Source organism: Sinocyclocheilus grahami, unplaced genomic scaffold (genome assembly GCF_001515645.1).
Source record: "Sinocyclocheilus grahami isolate Dianchi unplaced genomic scaffold, SAMN03320097.WGS_v1.1 scaffold91.1, whole genome shotgun sequence".
In the NCBI taxonomy this organism is placed as follows: domain Eukaryota; kingdom Metazoa; phylum Chordata; class Actinopteri; order Cypriniformes; family Cyprinidae; genus Sinocyclocheilus; species Sinocyclocheilus grahami.
The window spans coordinates 931,704-950,677 of record NW_015505270.1 but is presented as its reverse complement, the minus strand read 5'-3'; the positions used below and the strand labels follow the sequence as shown (position 1 = coordinate 950,677).

Genomic DNA, 18,974 nt, shown 5'->3' with positions numbered 1-18,974 from the left:
GGTGGGGGGGGGGGGGGGGGGGGGGGGGGGGGGGGGGGGGGGGGGGGGAAGGGACAGGGTTAGGGGTGTGCCTGAAACGTGAAACAAATAACGCGCTCTATGGAGCCACTAAAGAATTAGCCGCTTGCTAGCGGTAACCTGTTGCATTACAGTACATGAAAGTTCACTTACCACATACACAGAGTAAGGAGAAATGTCTGATAGGACGATGGCGAATGATTTGCAGATCATCTAATCATCTTTGACAAACATCTAAGCTTGTCAAATGTGTGGTACGTACTGCCGCTCCATAGTATAGAGTCCTTGTGATCGCGAATCTCAAAAGTGAAAGTGAAAGTGAAAGTAAAATGAGAGCGCGCAATCGAAAGCGGTTTCAATAGCGGCTCCCTGATGCCCGCAATTTATATACAGTCGCCTATACTTACCCAACGATATAATTGCGAGAAAAAGCATTGAAATATTAGTTTTTTTATCCTCCCATCTCGTAGGCTATTTATTCCCTTTAGGGTTTCCTTAGTACACTTAATTTCCTTTCCGAACACGGAACTGGGATGCGGCTGTGAACTAGAAATCCACTACCCAATTTCCAAAGTTAACAAGACAATTTATTGAGTTAAAGAAATTCAATTAACGCAGAAATTTGAGTTTAAATTACACACAATATTACTTTAATGTAATGATCAAGCAATATTATGTCAACCTGAACCTACAAAATAATGATTGCAACTTAAAAGGTTTGATTAAATTATAAAATTTGAATTTTTAACTTGCAACCATGCATATATTTAACTTGTGGTAACAGGTCCCCTGAAATTTTTTTTTGACTGTATGTGAGTCGGCCTTATGTGTGTGCACTCTGAGTGTGCATGAGCATACCATTCCCTAGGAGAGCGCGCGAGAGTGAATGGTTTTAAACACTGGCAAAACTTAGTGATGATGCTTCACTGCCTCAATTGCGCAAGTGACAATTCCTGTGTCAACTGTGCAGCTTGCTTATAGTGCAGATGCAATGTGGTGATTTGAAGCCTTATTTTGAGAGGGAGCGCACGGTGATCCAATCAGGCTGTTCGTGAAATTATGTCTCACAGAAAATTATTTCATAAAGAAATATGACTTGTTCAAAAACAGACTTCATGTTGTTTTCCTTAAACATGTCAATATAGTCTGCTCAAATAATATTATTAAATATCAAATTTTCCAACAACAAAAAATAGTGTACAGAATGAATGATTGAATTAATCTTTAGCCTGGGTTAAATCTAGGTTTATCTACTAATTTAGCTGCACAAAACTTCAAAACCTGGTTTAAAAAAAGTCACTTTATGTGTTAATTTTATTTCCTTTTTCCTGGGTTTTACAGTCAACCTTGATTAACTGTAATCCTGTTGCTCCATAATTTAAAAGTCAGAGTTAAGTCAGGGTTTAAATGTAAAATTGTTGCCGAGGCATTTCCAGAATGACAGACAACATATGTTACATATCAGAAAAGGCCCAAAAAAGGCGACGACTACAAGCTGTCAAATTTTGGTTATGACGGCCATAACTTAAGGAAACATTGGGAAAATGTCACCCATCCGCATCACATGGCAGAACTGATAACAACCGCATTGCACGCTTGTTAAAAACAACATTGACAGCATTTTATGTCTGTATAATAGTGTTGACGTACCTCCTCCTGGTGTCTGATGACACTTTCATGTTGTTCTAGTTTGGACAGAAGCTCAGAGATACGCATCTCCAAGCCGCTGTCAGAGGTCTGTGTAATGGTGCGCTCGGTCTGGATCTTTACAAGCTGAGTCTAGAAAAGAATAAATAAATATATGCTAAATGCATTGAATGTAATATAGAATTGAATTTTATATGTATTGACTGTATTGACATTTGAAGAATTCTACACTACCGTTCACAAGTTTGGGTTCAGTTTGATTTTTTATTTACTTAATATAAAAAATCAATTGTTTTTAACATTGATAACAATAAGAAATGTTTCTTGAGCACCAAATCAGCATATTAGATTGATTTCTGGAGGATCATGTGACAATGAAGATTGAAGCAATGATGCTAAAAATTCAGCTTTGCATCACAGGAATAAATTACATTTTAAAATATATTCAAATAGAAAAATGGTTATTTTAAATTGTAATAATATTTTACAATATTACAGTTTTTACTGTGATGTCAATCAGATAATTACGGTCTTAGTGAACACAAAAGACTTCCAAAAATATTACCAACCCCAAACTTTTGATCGGTAGAGTATATGACACAAATTGTTTGGCAACCATACACAGCCTATATGGATAATTAACTATATTACCGAATGAAACAGTTGTCTATTTATTGAACATTTGAGTCTTTATCACATTGGTCATGACACCATTTTATAAAAGCAATAAGCAACTTGAGGCTGTGTATTATAACAACTTTACCATAGTTAAGTGGGTTTTGTCTAGAAACACCATCATCATTTAGTACATTGAGTACAAATTCATCTCAATTCAACACATTCATTTAACTCTTTTCGATTTTTTGTTTCCTCCTAGGGATGCTCATATTGATCATTTAATGTTCGGATAACGAGCGGCGGTTGTCAGTCAGGAAAATTAACCGAAATGAGCATCCCTATATCCTCCTTATTTACGTATCATTACCCGCATATTCTTGAGTTCTCTGTCCTTCTCCTCTCGTAGATCTTTCAGCATCTGTTCATACTCTCTGGACAGCTCCTGTGTTTTGATTTGGACAGTGGAACTACTGCACTGCCCTGCCAACTGTGGAAGAGATAAATGCAATAAATATGACCTTAGAAATTACACAAGAGACAAGACTGCTTATAATAGCTGTATTTGACAACAACACTAAAACATAATATAATAACATGCAGAGTTGGACTGGATGAGCCAGACTACAACGTCGCAGAGATTTATCTGGGCTGTGAGTTTGCAGTGTGAATTCAATGTGCTGAGTTTAAATGTCCATGAAACATTTTTCTCTTGAGGTGCCTTTGCTGCACACTTCACTGCACACAGACATGCATTGTTACCAGTGTAGTTTGCGTCATGAACGACTGACTCTGTGTCGGTTCTTTTAATGAAAAGCTTAGTGAAACATGCCAGCAGAGAATGTAACTCAATGAACCATCCATTTAATTCATATCTGTCTGGAAATGAACGGAGAACTGCTCTTGTGAGTCGTGTCATGTGTACGACAAAGGGTTTTTTTAATAGTTGTGCATGTACTGTAACAACATGCAGGCTGAATTAAATTGACACTTTCACAAAAAGTTCTTGAAATAAGTAGTATTTAAATAAAAAGTTTTAAATTTTTTACAAAAACAGCATTTTTGCTTAGTATGCTGCAAGTGCGTATAATTCTAAGAATGAACCATCCATTTAATTCATATCTGTCTGGAAATGAACGGAGATCTGCTCTTGTGAGTCGTGTCATGTGTACGACAAAGGGTTTTTTTAATAGTTGTGCATGTACTGTAACAACATGCAGGCTGAATTAAATTGACACTTTCACAAAAAGTTCTTGAAATAAGTAGTATTTAAATAAAAAGTTTAAAAATTTTTACAAAAACAGCATTTTTGCTTAGTATGCTGCAAGTGCGTATAATTCTAAAGTAAATTTTTGCATTCGCAAAAGTCAATCATTTTGGCCACTTTTGAACACATGCAATTGAAATACAGTTAATTTTGAGATTTGCCCACCTTCTTCTTGAGCAGCTCGTTCTCCTGCTCCAGGGCCCTCTTGCTGCCCTCCAGTTCTTTAATGCGGAAGTCTTTGCTGGGGTCTTTGCTCTGCCAGGTCAGTAGCTGACTTTCTAGAGTACGCTGAGTGTTATTACTTTCCTTCACAGCAGCCTGAGAGAAAGAAAGACATGAAGATCAGAGATGGATCTACATTTATCATATAATGTCATGAGTGTTATTGATGTTGTATTTTTTTGCAGAAGCCACGAAGGGCGATTGAGTGAAGTTTTATGGTGGCGCCCCCTACCTGCAGTTGTCTGTTGTGCTCACGTACGGTCTCCAGTAGTCTGTCATATTGCAGAGCCTGATCTGCCTTGAAGCTCAGATCTCTCTCCAGCTCCTCCTTCTCACTCTCCAGACGCTGCACAATAAAATGAACACAATAAATCCAAATGCAACCAACCATGTCACTGTGCATGGTTAAGGTAGTAAAAATAGGCTTACGGATTTTTTTAAAAGGTAGAAATGTTTTCCATACTTTAAGTTTAAGGTAAAATGTTTCATGCAAATTTGTCTGCTAACATGACAGGGTGATATCTTCAAAAAACCCTGAACAAACCACAAAACTTAAATAAAATATTGATTCAAGTTTTATTTATTTAATTAAAATTTTGTGAGAAGGGACAATGATGAAATATACAGCTAAATGGTCATAATTACAGCTGCACAGTTAATCGAAATAAAATGAAATTGCGAAATGCCTGGCTTATCAAATCGCACAGGCTGCAATTTCATTACATTAATATATGTGCTGCATGCTTTAGAGTAAAACGCATCATTGTAATTTTTTTCCACGATCCAGTGTTTTCAGTGTCTCAGAGCGGCTTGGTTCACAGTAAATGCTGTTCCACATGAAATCATCTCTGCATCTGCTCGGAGTTTTAGTCGTTTATACTGTGCATTTGGGAAGGCAACATGCGCCAGCAATCTTTTCTTCTTGTAATGAGAAGTGCTTATAAACTGGCTGTTGTCAACAAAAGAGGGCTCGCTGTGGTTTTCTAGCAAAATAAAAGCTTGATGGTTTAAGGTTTGAAAATTAAGAAATTAAAAGATCCAAAAATGAAAGTTGTTACAGTTGTTTTGTAACATAACATTGTTATTATTATTACTACATTATTATTTTTTCTTAAATATTAAAAAAATTCAAGTAAAATATTACAACAGTAAAAATTATTTCCTTTAGTAGTAGTAATAATAATAATTTTATTTTACAGTACCTTTAGTAGTAGTTGTTGCACTGTAGTAGTGTTTTATAGGCATACTGATATATCACTTTTTTTAATAATAATAATAATAATAAATCACAATCAGATTTCCCAACATCATTCAGCCCTTGTCATAACATAAAAATATATGACAGCAGAAGACCACAACTGACCAATCACGACCAGTCAGATATCACAGGCACATGGAAGCATGCATAAGTGTACAAGTGTGTTCAGTGTACTTCTATGTTGTTTCAATCAACTGCACACAAAGCTTAATTATAAGTAATTAACTTCAGTTGAGTATTTAAGTGAGTGAATAATTAGTGAAAATGACTAACTCAGACACTGACGTAGTTGCTGTAGTCTTCAATAGCTGTTGGCCACACCATGTTGGCTTACCGATTGAAAAGATGTGCATGTATTTGCGGTGACACGATGATGGTTTATGTTTAACTGAGCAGAAGCTTTTTTCAGTCAAACAGGAAATGAAAGCTCTGGAAGAGTTACCACTTGCTGTACCAACAAAGCAGGTTGTTTTTTTGTGATATACTTGCGATATCTCACAATAATCTGAATTTATGCTTGCAAAAACAAGATGCATATTATTAAAGTTGACATATGAAGTCTTGTAATTTTCCCAAGTATAAAAGAAAACATTTCGTGTAAAACAGCTTTATTCGCAACTAAATAAAGCCAACGAAATATTGAAGGGCTGTTTGGTAGCTGCTACATCATCCCTTCGAATCTGTTTCTACACGCATCACACCTTGAAAAAGACAAGGTCAGCTGAAAGCTGGGTTGTAAAACAAACGCACGCCCACGAGGCAGAACCTGATATGTTTAATCACCGTATCTACACTGGAAACTGGGAACCGTTTCTACAGGACAGGAGGCTTTTGGCTGGTTTAGTGGTAGAATAATCATACTCACCCTGAGATCGTCCTGCATATGCACTAGCTCTTCTCGCAGACTGCTGAACGTGGCCATCAACAGACGCATGGTTTTATCAGCCGTCATACGAGTCTAGATGAGAGAAAGACACTTACTTTGTGTCTGAAACTATGTACTTTCAGTATTTAAAATTTTGGGGTCATTCAAAAACATTAAACAAATGACAGCAATTAATCTAATCAAACTAATTTAAAAAAAAAGTTGAATGTGTCGCACATATTTCAGTTTTATAATGTTGAAAGACTTTGCGTATATCTACGCAGAGTATGTATAGAATAACTGTGAGGATCTGTTGTGCCTGGAGGAACATGTTCCTGGGACAGTCTCATAAACTAATAATCTACTGCTGTCAGGAGAGGTGTCTGAGGGTGAGGTGTACTGAAAGGTGGGTGGGGCTGAGTGGGAGTGGACAGGGCAGACATTCATAATGTGTCCATAAGCTCTCACCTGCAGCAGGTAGCGGATTTGCTGCTTAGTCAGTTCAGACACTCCTTTAGGAATGACACTCTCTATTTCTTCTTTTTCCACCTGCACACACACATACAGACAGACATATGTGTTTAAAAACTTAAGTGTATATATTCTTTAACAAAGAGCTGCAGCAACTATATTACTATATTACATTTACAATACATGTAAGTGTAAACATCCTAATCTTTTTTTTTATATCTTGAATGCTTAATAAATATTATGTTTTTTTGGGAAGTTACATCACATGATATTTTGACACATTCTCTGCATCACATGACTTAGATTTTGAAAAGTTTAACATTTGTATACATGCATATAAAACAGATTCACTGTATTTTTTCTAAAAAAGAATATAATAATAAATAGAATAATAGCAATAAATAATAGATTATGTATTACGAGCTACTTAAGGTTTTCTTATCGAGAATTTCATTTAAATGTCTCTTCTTTCTTCATTATGATATCAGGACAGTTCTATCACCTTGATATTTTTTAACTTTATGCCCCAACAAAAATATGAAAATAAAATGAATGAAATTTAAAAACATTCTCATCATAGAAAAAGTGCATTAAAGTTACTGTGTGTATGAACATTTTAAATTTATTTTTGAACAAATGTCAAAAAATGCTAAATGCAAAATCCCATTTTCATAGCTAATCATAACAATTAGGTTTAGAATTAACCAACTGAAACTTGAAATCCTTTATGCAACATGGAAAACTTTCAGCCAGCTTCACAGGAACTGAACAATTTGCCACTCCCTACCTTGTAGTCAATGGTGGGGTCCAGGAGGTGTTTCCTGCAGAGACAAAGAACAATATGAATGAGTCAATAAAAAAGAGAGCCTTAAAGCAGAGGCGTCCAGAGGTGCTGCTGTTCTCACAATCATTTCTAAGGTGTAAAATACAGAACCTCTTAACTCGCCATGAATCACTGGATTGAGCATTGCTCTTAGACAGTTTTGGACGAGGTGTAGAGGTTTCAGGTTTTTAATCAGTCTAATGAGTCATTTGAGAAAGTGACTGCAGATTAAGTAAATAGATGAGATTTCCTTTTAGATAATGGTCTGTAATAGGTCTTCTCAATATGTGTCAAGTCCTCAATCATCTTGATTGACAGGGTTAATGGTTGCTTAGGGTTATCTGCGTGCAAATCTTCAACTTAAATTTTCCATTAAAACACACAGAGAAATTCGTTAAGAATGGAACAAGCCATTTGCACAACAAAACTACATCTTAGGCCCCGTCCACATGGAGATGCGTTTAGCTGTATACGCATACATTTTGTATCGTATAGGCGTTTCGTCCGGACGAATCCAGCATTTTGGGAGAGTGAAACTGATATTTCTTGAAACCGGGTCCCAGAGTGGATAAATCTGAAAACGCCACCCTTGCGTTTTCGTGTGGACAGCGAATCCATATATTTTCTGAAACGATGACGTCATCAGCCCATGTCTAGCCCCTAGTCAGACACCGCTACATCACAGCAACAAAAACATGAACAAACACCGAACGATTGTCTTTTTATTAACTAACATTAACACAGATTAATAAATGTATTGTTCCATGTTCATTTGTAAACCGCGGCAAGGTTTATGCGCATAGTCCAAGTCTTCTTCTCCGTTTTTAGTGCATCTCTGTGACAGAATAACAGCGCCACATACTTGTCTAGCATGTATACTACATCGTTTTGTGTCGGTTTCGTGTGGACGCAGACATTTCTTGAGACGAGGAGAAAAAAAGAGATTGGATAGGGAAAGCTCTGGCTTCGTGTGGACATAGCCTTAATTGTAATTGAGGGAGGACATTATATAAATTAGCTTGCGAAAATGTATTTATTATGAAATAACGAAACATTACAATTCTGAAGGATGTGCTAGATTGTTGATAATAAATAAAGAGAAGCGACTCTACCTTCCGCGGATCTTGGCCACATGCTCGGAGATGCAGGTGTGAATATCTGAGTTCTTGCGGTAAACCTCGGCAAGAAGCTCACCAAAGAAGCGGTTGTCCATCTTGGCGACCGGTTCCACATCGATAATCTCGGTCTTAATCTCAGAGTGGCCATTCTTTATTTCTCTCAGGTCCACAACTTCCTCTTGAATGCTTGAAGTCTCCACCAACTCCGACTGGAAAAGGGCATAAAGGATGTGAAGACAGGATATTTTGAGTGGGAGTGCGAAACTTTAGTTGAGTTACAAAAGATGCTATGCTGTAACCAACTAATCAGCTAAGCAAACAACTCAGCTACAGGATCAACGCTGCTCTTCCTTGAAACATGCAAAATGTGATTCTTACATAAGAACAGGAAACTTCACAAGAAGCCAACAACCTCTGTCTATGTATGCTTTGAAATGAGGGTTAACTTTTTCAAGTATGTGTAAATTCTTTACACTAGACTGTGAGTGAGAAACATCAGCCAGTCCACACCTCGCAGAATCGATCCAGATCAGACACTCCTGAGTGACTTCTCTAACAATACTCTTAAAAGCAGCAAACAAAACTACATGCCGGGAGCTAAATGGACCATAAATATTTAAGGCCTCCTGGGGAGCGGCAAAAAAATCTCACATGCAGCAACTAAAGCTGTTGATGGAAGGATCTTTATGCAAATTTTGCATTCTGTACATTGTCATCTGCTAGAAAGCATTAGTAGTGGTGGAGATGCACAAAAAGATCAGCCAATATAAGCATTTTTTTTAATTATCTGCATTGCTCTGATTTTTCAATGTCAACTCAAATTTAGGTGTAGAGTGCTTTTCACAATACACAATGTTCACAAGCAGCTTTACAGAACATGAACACAATAAACACTCGACTCGACTGCTACAATGTATAGTTTATCTGTGTTCTTCAAGCCATCTTGGGTATTTTCATAATGTATATTATAATCCATTGCTAATCGACATTGCCTTTTTTTTATAGTATAGAATATATTTTCTGCCTCATTCTGTGATAAGAAGCAACGTACCTCAGATCACAAAAGGAAGATATTTCAAACATTTGAGTATGTTAATGATCTATTTTTTTGGTCAACAGGTTTAGAAACGCTTCCCTTTTCACAAGACTGTAATGACGCATTTTTTTAATTTTCGTTTTTTACATTTATAACACTGTAATTTGTATTATATTACCTTTGCATCAAATGACAAAAAACTAGTTAATGCTAATGCAAGGGTGTTTCTAATACACATCTATAGGAGTGACGGTAAATTTTTTCCTTTTTTTGAAAGTCATGCAAACATTATCATGATCTCCATGATAATGTTTGCATGATTTTCTTTTGCTATTTGAGTAAATGGGAATGCAAAAAATATATTTGTGGTAGTCTCCCATTCACAGCTATAGAAGTGAAGTAAAGTAAAGTAAAGTAACGAAATGCGCATCCGCTACGCAAAATGCATACAGGTTGGCAGGTCTGTTGTGTGAGTTGTGTAGAGTTGTGTGAATTAAAGACTGTGTCTGGGTGTGTTCTAACAAGATTAGAAAGATAAGAAAAAAATCAATGATTGAAACGTACTTTGAACATTAGTTACGTTTAGCGTCTGACAAGTCGCAGCAGGTTCTGCACATAGCAAGCAAGGGCACATAAAAGAGTTTAGTTTCACTCAGAAACTAGAGGTAGTATCCCTAGAACTCAAATTCAACAAATTCCCACTTATGCATACTGAGTTACTGAGTTTGCATTAGTAAATATATATATATATATATATGTGTGTGTGTGTGTGTGTGTGTGTGCGCGCGTGTGTGTGTGTGTGTCAAGAGTCAATGCACAGAAGATTTCAGGAAGTAAATCGAACGCTCTCTTATATGCAAATACCATTCGGTTGTAATGTTGTGACCTCGATTCCCACACACAGCATTGAGTAACTCTGCACAGGAATGCGCAGGAAGTGCTTCATTAAGTTGCAATCCTAAAATAAACATTACAGCAGATCCATACAAAAAATTTATATATATCCCACCATCTGAAAAATACTTTGTGTTTGGCGTTTAAATCAGCTGTAGGGGTTTTAACTTTAAAAATGATTTAGCATGAAATCATAATTAGGGCTGTCATTTGATTCATCCTTTTCATCAAATTTATATGTAAAGTCCAAGACTGAGTCCAAATCCATTCACACAGGACACATTCTTGTGTTCTTGTTTTTCAAATAATGTATACATTTTTAAGTCATTAAACTTTGACAAACAGGTTCTGGAAATGTACATATGGTTGAGCGGGAATTTTTTTTATCATGTAATAATTACCCAAAAATTAGGAACTGTAGCTTTAAGTGTCCCTTCACTTTGATGTAAATACATAGCTGAACAAAAAAAAATTTGATAAGCCAATTCGCAAGAATTATGAGAAGACACTGTTTGAAGACAATCATTGCTACTAAATCTGTGACTGTATTTCCTTTCTGGCTTTGACTTTCCACAATACCTTACTGTCTGCAAAAATAGGTCAATGTGTGAGCCAAAAGCCTCTCTGTTCCAGTGTAAGAACAGCAGGTCATTGCTTTGGTCTACAGTGAAAGGAAGGAGGAGCTCGGTTTTCAAATTGTGTCTGACCGCAGGAAGCCAGTGAAGAGAGATACAGAGAAAATGAGAGATTTAACAATTGAAGGAATGAAGGTACTTTTTTAGCATTATAAAATAACATTTAAAAAACGATCAGTTCTCATCAGCCACTATAAAACAATATAATTCCAAACTATTCATTAGGTGATGATTGTTCTAAATGAAAATAAAGTGAATTCCATTACAAAGAAACTTTTTCACTATTGTTGAACATTTTGAAGTAATTTTCCCGTTTATAATCAAGCAATCCTGGGTCCTTCAGATTCCATTTGAAAGATAATTTACTTGAGGTCTTAACTGGGAATTTAAAACAGCCAGTTCAAATGCTCTCATGGTCCCAGGGACCATACGTGTAAAAATATAAATTATATTTGTACATACTGGAATTCCTCTGCTCCATTAAATTGAAACTTAACATGGTTTTGCATTCAGATTTCGCTCCAAGGAAGTCACTGCTTTGCAAGAGTCAAGCCTAAATCATGAGCTGTCAAGCAGTCAAAAAATCTGAGTCAAGTATTGGGTTTTATTCAAGTTCTTAATTTAAACATCCAACTCTTACTAATTAAATAGCCAAGTCCTACTAATAATGTATAAAATCATGATTACAAGCTGTTTCTAAATGTGCTTTTATTAAAGAAAATATGTATAAGGCTAAATTAATTTTTTTAAATAATTAAAAATTACTTTGGGAAAATTCGTGGCAGAGGATTGATCTGTAAAATAGTGCAATATTAAACCATAATCAACAAAATAGCTAACTCAATCCACTACTATAGTTAACACGAATTGTTTACTGATATAATATACCGGATTCGACTTTTGTCTTTTGTCAGCTAAACACACACACACAAACATATACAAATACATATACAAACCCGATTCCAAAAAAGTTGTGACACTGTACAAATTGTGAATAAAAACAGAATGCAATGATGTGGAAGTTTCAAATTTCAATATTTTATTCAGAATACAACATAGATGACATATCAAATGTTTAAACTGAGAAAATTTATCATTTTAAGGGAAAAATAAGTTGATTTTAAATTTCATGGCATCAACACATCTCAAAAAAGTTGGGACAAGGCCATGTTTACCACTGTGTGGCATCCCCTCTTCCCATTACAGTAGCATTCCTGTATGTGATGCAGTGCCGTCTAAGGGCCCGAAGATCACGGGCATCCAGTATGGTTTTCCGGCCTTGACCCTTACGCACAGAGATTGTTCCAGATTCTCTGAATCTTTGGATGATATTATGCACTGTAGATGATGATAACTTCAAACTCTTTGCAATTTTTCTCTGAGAAACTCCTTTCTGATATTGCTCCACTATTTTTCTATTTTTTATTTGTATACCCAATCATGTTGCCAATTGACCTAATAAGTTGCAAATTGGTCCTCCAGCTGTTCCTTATATGTCCATTTAACTTTTCCGGCCTCTTATTGCTACCTGTCCCAAATTTTTTGGAATGTGTAGCTCTCATGAAATCTAAAATGAGCCAATATTTGGCATGACATTTCAAAATGTCTCTTTCAACATTTGATATGTTATCTATATTCTATTGTGAATAAAATATAAGTTTATGAGATTCGTAAATTATTCCATTCCTTTTTTACTCACAATTTGTACAGTGTCCCAACTTTTTTGGAATTGGGTTTGTATATATATATATTAATTTATTTATCATTTTAAATACATTTTCATTCTTTCCTGACAAATGTCTCCACTCATGAGCTCAGATCCTATTTTCTGAGTAACTAGTATGAAATGCACATAAATATTTGATTATTAATTGTTATTTAACATAGTTAAACCAAAGTCTGACCTCAGCAAATATAATTACTTCTGTATTATATCACATCTGCTGCTGACCAATGAGTCTACTTCACAATAGTTGCTTCAGTTCTTGTATTTCAACATAAAAGAACCTCAACATTAAGTTATGCATTACATTTTCTTCTCATGAAATACTCAGGAACTCAAGTCCATTTTTGTATTTATCACTGCATGTGTCAGACCAATAACATCATAATAACATCATGTGAAACTCCTGACCAGCCTTTAATGCTATCTCACATTACAAACCTAAAATTTAAGACAACCCAAGTGTGTTTGAGTGCAAGACGCCTAATTACAACAAAATTCTCCTTGATGTACGAAACTTGACGATAAGCTCCCAACTCCTGTCCCAGCATGTCTGCAAGCACAACCCTATGACAACTCTCTTTAAATCATTGCGTGTAATGCTTTTCAAACTGCTTCATGAAAGGCTGATGACTCAACCTTACATGACACACACTAGAACTTCACGTCCATTGGTTAAACTCACAGAATGAATTTTCAGCACCTATACAGACCATCTTAAAAATAAAGCTGCTAGAAACTCACAAAATGAATGCAACCATGTTTTGTCTTCTGCTGCGTACCAACATTTATGTTTGAAAGACCTGCGAATTTGTACAGTGAAAAGACGTTCTTGAATGAAGGAAACGTATAAATGTCAGAGACTGACATTGGCACAATACAAAAATACATTTCATAGCTGTAGGTTTTTAGCTGTAGTTTAGAGTCTGTTTTCACATTTTGAAATTTATTAGTGATTTCTTGTTTATTAAAAAAAGAAATTTTAGAGTGACATCTTATTCTGTTTCCCACATTTCATAGCCTAATTTCATATTTAGATACACACAACATATAAAAACAAGTACACTGACTTTTGAAAAATGTTATTAGTGTGATCACAGCTCTGTGGCATGTTAAAATAATATTTCATCATATAAAGCCAGGTGTTTGTTTGGTAGTACACATTTAAGGTCTTCCAACATACACCTGTCATCTTCTTATCACCTGCAGGCTGGTTGACAGCAACAGTTGCATTAAAGGGCAACTCCCTTTAACACTTTCCTTGCAATATTATGAATATTGTCGGGTCTAATCTAAATGGGCGTTAACACACGGTCTCTTCTGGGAATTAACGAGTCCATTCTTTCTGTCTGACACACCCTAAACCCTGCAGGTACTGCACTTGTGCTCAAACGCATAAATTGTTGTCATATTAGCATGTGCGTGCAACTACACACTAAAGCCTGGGTTACATTAAAGCTTGTTTTCCCCGCTCAGCTCACAAGCCAGAGGCATGAACAAACCCAGAAGAAAGTGTGTGTAATACAGTACCTCGTGTAAAGGCATGAAAGTCAAGTCAAGGGTAACATAACGTGTGTGTTTGTGTGCTAACCATATGAGCGAATACAAACAGTTTTCTGCCTTAAACATTACTGATTATATGTGCCTGTTTGCATGCACGGTAAATGTTATTTCATTACCTCAGATGGTTCAGAGCTCTTGACTGGACTGGATAACTGGCTGAAGACAGATGTTTGTCCATTTATGTTCTGAATACAGAAGAAGAAAACATAAATGAATAAGGGCTTCTTGAATGCATTGTCTTGTGCTAAAAAGTCCATTTATATGATATAATATATATGTATAAATTGCACTGTGCACTAATTTTTGTAACCTGTATCCTTAAAAGATTTCATGTTTTTGGTATGTTTGGTGTCTATTATAAATTCAGATTTACAATTATATAGTACAAAGGAAAAAAGACTATATTTATAATAATATTATTATATGTTATAATAATTATACGTTATAATTATAACATGATCAAACATCCTAGGTTAATTGATGTATAATGTAGGCAATATACAGGGAAGTGTTTTATAATTTTGTATGTTTTATTTATAGGGAAGCTTTTAGTTGCCACGCTTTTTACACCAGTGAATAAACAGAAACTTTGTTGACTACAAATAAACCATTGAACATGTCCACCACTACTGCTCAGAAAAAAAAAGAAAAAAAAAAAGATACAGTTCAATAAACATACACTGATTAATAGTAGGGTGTGGTATCAAATGGGGCATTTTGTCACAGCAGAACCTGATTTTAAACAGCATATTACAGGCTTTTCAGCAAAATTGAAACAGTTAAACGTTCAATCTGTCAGTTAAAATCTATTTTCATTGTATAGCTGACTTTTGCCAAAGTCTATACCACTCTGGTTTATTGTGTTAATGCGCTCATTGCAAAAATATGATGAAACTGGAATTTTAGTTCGGAAGACAGAATTTACATTTCTAGATGTTTGAAACAAACATACAAAACCTCTGCTAGAGATAACAAACATTTATTTATTTGCACTTACAACTCTAAACAATACCGTAATTAAGATACAGTATAGCCCATGCGTATTGTCAACCATTGTCAACCAACCCCAGTTTCTCCAATTCACATCAACACATTTAAATTCTACAAGGCTAATTTTCATAAAATTTAGCATACAATAGCATCATAGGCTGTAGACCAAATTTTACTGAGAGATGTAGGTCTAGTTATAATTAGCTAGTAAGGTTTAAAAATGTGACTGCATATTAAATGGTCATATCCAGGGGTTAAATTGAGATTTGTTATGTGTGTGTTTTGTTTTTTTGCTAATTATTTATTCTTTTCCCACTAATCTCATTAATACTTCCATTTCAAATTCTTACATTTGATCTATAAATTCAATTATAATAATGTGATTATCAATACGTTATCAAATTAAATCATTTACACTGAAAAATACAACCGCGTAAAATAATATTAGGAGATTATTTTAAATATTTTTGAATATACAAACAATAAATGATGGTGGAAATGATACTTTTCAACGAAATTAAAAAGCCAGTAGGTGCCAGTAGTGAGCGTTTAATGAGTGAGTCATTGAGTCGATCATTCAAACGATTTGTTCAAACGGCAGATTCATCAGATGTTTATGCATGGGCTAATGAAACTTTGACTTCACCAATTAGCATTTAGAATCAATTAGCAATGATTCGGCTGGTCGCCTCAGCAGCGCAACCTTATACTGTCAATAGATGCATTATATACAGTAACTATATCCACTATTCGCCACTTACTCCAAATATAATAAAATCAGAATAATACTTGCGTTTTGGTGTTTACATAGTTATTTTTGATTACTGATGTTTTAATCATGTTACTTGTCTGGCATTAATGAAGCGTTAATGTCGAGCCCTGGAGTCTATGTGCCGGGGCACAGCCCCGGACGGCCCGGTGTAGTGCCGACATTTGCACCCTGCCAGATTATGCATCCCCTAGTATTGGTAGGTTTAGGAGTAGGTGTGGGGGAGGGGTTAGGATTAGGGGTGGGTTTGGGATTAGGCAATCAGGTAGCGACTTCAACGAGGGGGTGCATAATCTGGCAGGGGTGCAGAATTCGCACAACACCGGCCCAGTTTAAACCCTGGTCATATCTGACACTTTGAATTTTTAATTAAATAAATATTTTTGTGTAGGTGTGACCCATATTGACTAATTGATCTGTATCTTCTAAGCGCAATGTCATTTTTCATAAAACTTGGTACAGTAGGCCTACAATCATGTCTGATCATGGGGGGCGCTAAAGAAACCTAAAACTTTTGAATTACATTATGTGCTGACATTTAATTTTAATACAGCTGTATTGACACGAGGACAGCATCTTATCAGCACCATCTTTTCATTTGCCAATTTTGGTTATTTTTTCCACTTTTCCAAACTACCTGGAACTCTGTAAGCAGTTACATTGTAAATACTATATATTAATTAATTAAATTATATTTTAATGACATGTAGCCTTTGGATACTAATGTAACACAAAAAGTAAGGAAAGAAGCAAAAATAAACACTCACTACTTGTGTGTAGACATCGGTTTCGTCGGCGCTGACGGGCTGAACGTTCTGAACGTTCTGGAAGTACACAGGTTGCATGACGCGCGGCGCCTGACTCAGGTACATGACTGACTCCGCGGGCCGCCGCTGCTGCATAGGCACCAGGTATCGCGCACCACCGTACATCACGTTCCCCTCCACTTGGCTGTTAAGGTACTGGACCGGCTGTAGCTGAGCTCCCGCCTCGACTTGGCTGTTAATGTACTGGAGCTGCTGTTGCTGAGCTCCCGCATCGACTTGGCTGTTAATGTACTGGAGCTGCTGTTGCTGAGCTCCCGCATCGACTTGGCTGTTAAGGTACTGGACCGGCTGTAGCTGAGCTCCCGCGAGTTTTACCGTTCGGTAAGTCGACGAACCTTCGCTCATCCCGACAGGAGTGGATGTGAAGACAGTCTGTGTGCTCGGTTCCGCGACGATCACTGTCTTCAGTGTCCTTACTCTTTGGGAGTACGGTAGAGCCATTTTTGCGGTTGTGTAAGTCCAGAAAATTAAGGAGGAAATACCATTGAAATAAAAATGAGTTAGTTGAAGTTAGCGAAGCCCTTATGCGTGCCTCTGCCCGACTCCTGAAGTCTCTTCTTTGAAGTTGTATAAATGAGAAGAGGCGTGTTCTCCTAATCACTCCACCCTCAGCTCAAATATCCAACTATCTGAAACAAAGCCACGGGGAGGCCTCAATACTACATTACTGCAATAACGGAGGCAGCAGTTTCAGGACCGCATTTCTAGGACCCGAGCCAATTGTATTCCAACAGATTAGACCTGATTCAAATATCAAACAAAATAAACAGATGCAAAGACTAGATCCATGGAAACTTTTTTTATTTATTTTTAATCTCTCCGTGTTATTATTAGCCTACACTCTAAAAAATGGTGCTAAATAGCACTAAAAGTGATTAATTGGTTTGCAATTATAGGGGAACCACTTTAAGTGCTATATAGCACCTATCTTTAAAGATGCTATACAGAACCTTTGTCAAATGGTGCTATGTAGAACCATAAGAGGAACCACATTCTCCTCCTGAGATATTAGATGTGTTACTCCACACTAATATGTTTGCTATGAATGGGAATTTATGCGATGACAAAAGCTGTTTTGAATCACTTTTATGCTTCTCTGAGGTCAAAAAGTCTTGTGTGGGGGCCCTGGAATATTTCCTTATAGGGGGCCTTGGGGGCAAAAAGGTTGAGAACCACATTATCTTCAGGAAATACACTGTATTTTAATGTCGTTTTTTAATCCTTTCCCCAACTAAACTATATTGACCCAGCCCAATGGCTGGGTAACACAAAAACTACCCAGCACTGGAAAAACAACCCAACAGGCTCAACCGAGCAGTTGGGTAGAAAAATAACCCAGCATTTTTTAGAGTATAAGAGACTAAGGCCTAGTTCACACATACACGGGTATTTTTATAAACATAGTTTTACCTCCTTCATTTAAATTAAATGTATCGTCCACACAAGCACGGTTTTAAAAAAATCTCTGCTGTCAAGTAGCAGGGGGACTGGGGGGATGGGGGGTGGTCCCAGACCTCCCATAAGCATTAAGGGACCCCCCATAAAGCCCAAAAAAATGAACTTGGGGGGTCCACTATGGTTTTTCAAAAAAAAACTATAATACAATAAAAAATACTATAAAACATGAAACTAAGGAAAATGAAAATTAAATGAAGTGTTGATTGCTGTAATAAATTTAGACCTGCTCATGTCGCATCACAATTTTTTACAGCGTTGCACATTATAACCAATCACACATGATTCTGTTGAGTTTATGAACACAATGGCCAATCAGAGTCATTGCTGAGTTTTTGCATGGGCGTGCTAAATTAATCTCATTCAAATTTTCTCATCATAAGCAACAAAGTGCAGATGTATGAATTACGTTAGTAAGAGATTAATTTATCATACAATGTATGGACAGCTTCATTGATTATAACAGGAATTTTGAGTGCTTAATCTCTGGCCAGACTGAAGTCAGTGATAATATTCTTTAACGCAAATGTTCTTTGCTTGCTTTCTCCATAATGTACTCGCTGTTTGAATAACTATGTAAATTAAAGGGATCATATGATGCGATTTCAATTTTTCCTTTCTCTTTGGAGTGTTACAAGCTCTTGGCGCATAAAGAAGATCTGTAAAGTTGCAAAGACTAAAGTCTCAAATCCAAAGAGATATTCTTTATAAAAGAGTCAACCACGCCTACCTAAAACGGTTCGTTCTAACACGCCCCCACATATCTACGTCACGATGT

The 18,974-nt window shown here is 36.3% G+C and overlaps 1 protein-coding gene across 2 annotated transcripts in view; it reads right to left on the bottom strand.

The window, feature by feature from the left end:
* The window catches only part of LOC107587207 (protein POF1B-like), a 20,141-nt gene extending 2,811 nt beyond the window's left edge, over positions 1-17,330 (bottom strand). Inside the window, exons 1-11 of one of the 2 annotated variants that reach the window (XM_016274886.1) lie at positions 17,027-17,330; positions 16,682-16,930; positions 14,272-14,340; positions 8,299-8,513; positions 7,151-7,184; positions 6,361-6,441; positions 5,893-5,985; positions 4,002-4,115; positions 3,713-3,865; positions 2,651-2,770; positions 1,669-1,797 (exon numbers count right to left, since the gene is read on the bottom strand). In XM_016274886.1, coding sequence (XP_016130372.1) covers positions 1,669-1,797; positions 2,651-2,770; positions 3,713-3,865; positions 4,002-4,115; positions 5,893-5,985; positions 6,361-6,441; positions 7,151-7,184; positions 8,299-8,513; positions 14,272-14,340; positions 16,682-16,930; positions 17,027-17,182 — 1,413 coding nt within the window. In that variant the 5' untranslated portion in view covers positions 17,183-17,330. Of the gene's footprint in view, positions 1-1,668; positions 1,798-2,650; positions 2,771-3,712; positions 3,866-4,001; positions 4,116-5,892; positions 5,986-6,360; positions 6,442-7,150; positions 7,185-8,298; positions 8,514-14,271; positions 14,341-16,681 lie in introns of both variants that reach the window. The other variant, XM_016274885.1, reaches the window with a different exon arrangement.
* Positions 17,331-18,974: the final 1,644 nt, after the last annotated feature.